Below are 6,375 nucleotides of genomic sequence, written 5' to 3' on the forward strand. Positions count from 1 at the left end.
TGGTGCAGAGCCTTTGCTTCCAATGTCAACGGAAGGTTGTTGATAATGTTACAAATTCAACAGATCAGGCCAGTTTCTTCGACAAAATTACTTTGTTTTTACATATATATATATAGTATGTTGCATACAGTGTTACTACAAAACTTTATGTCAATCTTTCGCTTTTCACCTCAGTTGTAAACTGCAAGTACTAGTTTAGCTCATTAATTAAAGCAATGTATACATTTCATTTGGGACATTTTGAATGGATGGTGCCAGGAGAAAGGGGAAAGGTTCCCCACTAGGTTTTTTTTTTTGCTCTTTTCAATTCCCTTTTTTTTTCCCTACAAAGTTAGGATAGAGACTTACACAATACAAATTATAATTGCACTTACATCGAGGTCGATTGTACGACAGTTAAGAAGGAGGGAACCAAACTCTCGCCAACTTCCTCGAAATTGCTTCTCATTGTCCAGTTCCCGGCCTAACTCTTCCAGGAACTCTTCCGTAAGTTCACCCTGACCTTCCAGAGGGCACTTGCTGTAAAAATCTTCTTCACCGTTACAAGCCATCATAATATTTCTTTCATCTTTGCTTGCTAGGTATCTCAAGAAATGTACAGCTACTTTTTTGATGACCAACTGATATCCTTTAAGATCATTTAGTGTAAAGGGCGTCTCAGTTCATCTCTTTTAAAGGTCCTTTCCAAAAAACGAACTCATCTGCAGAGATCAATGATAAAAAGTTCAGGAAGAATTTACATAAACAGTATCATGACTCATTTGTGATATCTTGCAAGTTGCAAACCACAACCAAATTTACAACAAATTTCAAATTTCGAAAAATGCTGCAAAATCACCAGACAGCACAGCAAACTAAATTCCAGTTCAACAACACAAACACAGCTGTGTGTATTTATGTTTAAAGATTTAATTTGTTAATCGAATTTGGAAAGAAACTTTGAACTGCCGCCTGTCTCCCTTTGTCACAGGAAGAGATCAGAGCACAGGTAGTCTGAGAGAGGACGTCATGGCAACTGTTTCATCAGGAGGGTATTTATTTTCTTAATTTATAATTGTTTTAATAATTTATAATCAATTTATCCTTGAAATGTTATACTTTTAGAAAGTTTGTTTAACCGTCAATTTTTTCTGAATGTAGAATTTTATTACACTATAAAGATAAAATACATTCTTTGTTGCTATGATGATATCACTTTTCATAACTCTGCTGATGCCAGAAACATTAAATACATTCAACAAAAAATTAATAGATATTTCCCCTCGACAAAATGTTATGAGGGTACACATGTACATACATGTATGTGGTTCAGACCTAAAGGCTAAAGCTCAGAATATTGCCAGCGATTAAACAAATAGCATGGAGAGTGCCAAATGCAGGAACACTTCCCAAAAAGTCTTCACCTTCAATAGCTTATATACACACTACTGTATGAACAAAGAAACACTCCCATTATTAAAACTTTTAGAAAACTCCTTACGAGGGGAGGTAACCAACCATGGAGAATTCTATGAAGCTATTTCAGGGAGAACTTTGCAATAAGTTAAGAGACCATAAAATGACACAATTCTAAAGATTCCATTGCACACATATTTAAAATATTCCTCCTTCCCAAACCATCTAGGGCAATTTTTGGCTGTTGATACCTCAATCCAATGTCATACAATGAGATACAAATGAAACAGCCAAGGTACAGCACCACTAACTACTAAGCCCTACTTGTAGAGTTTCTAGAGATTCTTTCTGGTCAAGGCCTTCCACATTTTGTTTCTAGCCTAGATATTTACTCATCAAATCGATCTTAATTACTCTTCGTTAAGTTAAGCTGCCATAAGAAGTAACATTATTCAATGTATCGACTTTGTAAACTTTCGTTATTGAGAAGGATATCTGCCTAGCAAGTACGACCTATACGTCATTCTTAACTTGTTTGTTAATAATTTACCTGTTCTATGTTAGGCCTTGGCACAACCACTACTAGGCCTATGTACTAAGCTCAAGTTGGCTAACAAGGAGTCGGGGCTCGAGGCTAGACCTGCAGCTATGTACTGCATACTTTGCTACTGTTTCTAACATACAACTGGAACATGGAAGTCATAATGCACTCTGTTATGAAAATTATCGTCTAACTGCAGAATACTGTCTTCGTGTAGCCTTAGTGTACCGGAGGGAATATGATGGAATGACGTTCACAGCAACACGTACAGTAAGCCTAGAAACCTTGTACCTAAAACACAAGCCTATGGAATTGAAATCTAGCATAACTGTCGCAGCACTAGATCCGTTACTTGCAAAATACTTACACTTTACGTTGTAAATATGTACAGGAGAACCACATCCGTAATAGAAACCAGAACGTTTTCGATCTCCTACAGAAATATTTTATACTTAAAATAAGAAATTCCCGGGTTAAATCGTAGAATCCAAATATGATATCAGGACCAGTTACTGTAAGACACTCCGAATTAAATGCTGGTCCGCAGCATACCTAATATACCAAGGTAAGTAAAGATACTAGCGATGTGTGTAACGTTGTTGTTGTTCTACGTACGGTTACTTCCTGTTAATTCTTATGAAGAAACCTGTTGCCATTATCAGACCATCAAATATGCTACGTCTGGTTCTTCATGGTCAACAATGCAAGTTACCGTAACATTTATATCTCCTCAAAATCATTGAATTTTACGAGGAAATCTGGGAATTAATTAAGGTTGAAAACTTAGTTGGTGTTCATAGGTTAGCTTTAGTCGAATTGAGTGTTTGATTGGGGGCCAGAAGACAGAATGCTTCTGCCAAGTTACGATATGTTGATGGTTCACATTATAATATGAAGACACCATGTCCCGCGTAGTGTGCACTTCCTTTTCGTCCTCGGCAGGCATATGACCTATGGAGGTTCAAAGAGGGAAGAACCTGTAATTTAGGACATTTTTGGAAGTGTTTTGTCGTCCACCCGGGAACTCATTTGCAAACGTTGGAGGTACTTACGAAAACTTACGGTTGGATAAAATATCTCCAGCTTAATTCTTAGCCTTAGTGTTGCATAATTATGCTAACAATTCGACGTCTACTGATGACACAGAATGTCCTTTAATTAACCAAATGGTCCCGGTTCGTTCTTCAAATGCTGAGTGGTTCTCATGTCATCAGTGGCATGGTTCATTAATTTTTTAAACCACATGAAATTATTGCACATGCCCACTCCTCTTGTAGACTGAATAGGTCTATGTACATCATGGACTCACGTTCAACTTATCATTTTCCCCGGCTGTATATGATACGACAGAAACAATAATAATAACGATAGGAATGACACAATATATTGTCCGCTATGTATAGGCGATGCCGAGATGCGATAAATCAAATCAAAAGGAGTTCAAACCCTGGTCGATCTCACAAGAGGTCCTTTGGGGGTAATAAGTTTGTTTGTAAAGAATAGACACTTTTTCTCCCTTTTTCTTCTTTCATTTTGCTTGGAAAAGTTGTCTATGTTCAGCCAGGGAATTGCTGATAAATGTAGTCTTATATAATTACATTGTACAGATAGCCTTAAACATACCCGAGGTCGGAGTCGAAGAGCCAATTAGCGAGGGATTGCTATAAGTACCGAGGGTTGTGAAGACGGAGCTACAATGTTATATATAGCTCTCAATGTTATATATAGCTCTCAATGTTATATATATATATGTATAACATTGAGAGCTATATATATACTGTATGAAACTCGTTTGAAGATTATCTGATCATGCGCACTGATGTTTCGACCACATTTGTTTTCAATATTGGATCGAGTAATAAAGAGCTATATGGGAATCGACCCCATTCAAGACTGAATATGACAACGTAGACAACAAGTGAAGTCTTTTCTTGAAAGGGTTATGGATGTGATAGTACTTCTTAACACAGGCATTAATTTAAGGGGGAGGGGGGGGGCATTTAAGACGTTTGCTTTGTTACTCTTAAGTTTGTTAATGCTTCACCGAACTTGTCCTGTGGTCGGTTTTTCTATTAGACATTAGATATTAGATATACCAGTGTCTACTATTGAAAAAAGCAAGAAATTATGAAGACAAATATGCACCTGCATCAACACTTATACACAGCAATAATGGCATATTGGTTGTTATATTACTGTGAGGTACCTTAATTCAGTTGAACATTTCATCAGAAGATCTTTCATTGAGCTTCAGCTTTTGTCAATTTATAACCATACACATTTTCAAGAAAAGCAAGTTACCTCAACATAAGTTTGCAGTGTATACCAGTCTTAGTTATCATTCACCGAGCATTGGTCTAAAATATGTGTCTATATGGCTCTATTTGAATATGAACCTCTCCCCAGCAATCCGGAAGGCAGGCTGGATCCAGGGGCATGCCCCTCCACAGACTATGGTATGTTCTCCCACCCCCGCCCTTTCAAGTTAATTTTTCCCATCAATTATGTGAACAAAACCTTCACAGGTACACAGTACATCAGTATTGTCGCCCTCCTTCGATTATTGCGTGCCCCTCAATAAAATGTTCGTGCCTTTAAAGGCACTGAAGACTCGCCCCAAACCGCGTGCCGCCCTCTGATTAAAGCTAATTTTCCGTTGCTTGCAAGTGAAGTTTTTTGTTGTCGCTACAAACTGCAGACAGCAATGAAACGTGATACCTTGTTATCTTTACCTGGACCTGAGATGTAGCAAGCTGTGTGTGTATTTTCTGGGATCGATTGTGGTGTCTAACACTTTTGTTACACCTCATTCGAAACTAGGTCAGATTACCGGCATCCTGCGTTTCTTTGTGCGCGAGTCTTCACTCCCTCTAAGGGCCTTACCTAAGATTGTACTACATTTGCGAACATATTGGGATTTGTTTTTAAAAAGTAAGAACAACTGCGTAAGCAGCGGCTAAATACCCCGTGAGTTGTAATTCATTTCATTTAGTATATTTTCCCATCACAAAAATTAGGTCCCAAATAGCTTATTTTGGAATACATACTATCAATAGTAATAAACTTCTCTTTTTTTCTTTTTCTTTTTGTATTTTATGTTAAAATAGTATTATCTAAAATATTTCCTATCATTTCAGGCTAAAATTGTGGAAATTGGTTGAAAAATTTACCTATATATAAGGATTGGCATAAGACCTGGGCAGCCCCTCCTCCAGGCTATATATATAAACAATACACGTATATAGACGCACACCTGCACCGTACCCATTTTGCAAAATATTTCTTACAATGATTGGTGGCGCAATGCCAATATTCATTGCTACACTTTTGTAATATTTAATAAATATGTAATACTTAATATTTATTACATTTTTGAAAAAGGGTGTACGGTGACCGAGATATGATTTTTTTGAAACAATCAAGAGTTTTCAACTATTTTTTCGGTTTTTGGACGGAGTTTTAGCAATATTCCGATGATATTTCAAATGTCCAATTCTTTATAGTCTTGATCTATCATGGTAATAATTTTTTATATGTTGGGCTTGTTCTAGAACATTTATGAAGGTGCGGGCGGCCGGGTTCTAAGTGGAGCTTATATGATTTTATTAAAAAAAAGGATTTTGAACCAAAACGAAGCTTGAACTAAAATGTTGGTAATAAACATCATAGCCCCCCCCATTCCCCCTGCATCTAAAACATAATATTTGTGAATAGATCTGTGTATAAGCTTTATTGCAACACTCAAACCAAGTCTATAGCTAGAAGGGTTGGGAAGATACACTTTTTTCAAAGTGTTAGGGTTTTTTTTTTGGGGGGGGGGGGACAATCCGCCCAGAAAAACCCGTGGTGGAGTCACTTGTTACTATATGGTTAAAAGAGTAGAGCGCCACCGATATGAGTGGACATAAATATGCAGCATGCTACCCTCTACGTAGACGAATCATATAAATAAAATCAGATTGAAGTCAATTCAATTCGAGTCGTCTTTTTTTCCGGCCTTTTGGTTGCTATTTGTTGAACAGTGATATGTTGGTACAAGTGGCACAGTACTACCACCTTCACTATACCAGACTACTGGGATGAGTGGACCTAAGACATAGCCGGCTCATAACTATAGCTTCTAAATGTCTCTCAGTGGTATACATATGTCAAAATATTTACATGTGGGCAGAAGATGATGATGGCATCATCATCATCATCATCATCATCATCATCATCATCATCATCATCATCATCATCATCGTCATCGTCATCGTCGTCGTCGTCGTCGTCGTCGTCGTCATCGTCGTCGTCGTCATCGTCATCGTCATCGTCATCGTCGTCGTCATCGTCATCATCATCGTCATCATCATCATCATCATCATCATCATCATCATCATCATCATCATCATCATCATCATCATCATCATCATCATCATCATCATCATCATCATCATCAT

The 6,375-nt window shown here is 37.4% G+C and overlaps 1 protein-coding gene across 2 annotated transcripts in view; it reads right to left on the reverse strand.

Moving 5' to 3' along the window:
- Positions 1-2,530, reverse strand: part of LOC139969579 (uncharacterized) — a 34,822-nt gene extending 32,292 nt beyond the window's left edge. The window contains exons 1-2 of one of the 2 annotated variants that reach the window (XM_071974678.1): positions 2,304-2,530; positions 375-701 (exon numbers count right to left, since the gene is read on the reverse strand). In XM_071974678.1, coding sequence (XP_071830779.1) covers positions 375-554 — 180 coding nt within the window. In that variant the 5' untranslated portion in view covers positions 555-701; positions 2,304-2,530. Of the gene's footprint in view, positions 1-374; positions 702-1,945; positions 2,232-2,303 lie in introns of those variants that run through there. The other variant, XM_071974679.1, reaches the window with a different exon arrangement.
- Positions 2,531-6,375: the final 3,845 nt, after the last annotated feature.

The sequence above is a fragment of the Apostichopus japonicus genome, chromosome 7, assembly GCF_037975245.1.
Source record: "Apostichopus japonicus isolate 1M-3 chromosome 7, ASM3797524v1, whole genome shotgun sequence".
Taxonomy (NCBI): domain Eukaryota; kingdom Metazoa; phylum Echinodermata; class Holothuroidea; order Aspidochirotida; family Stichopodidae; genus Apostichopus; species Apostichopus japonicus.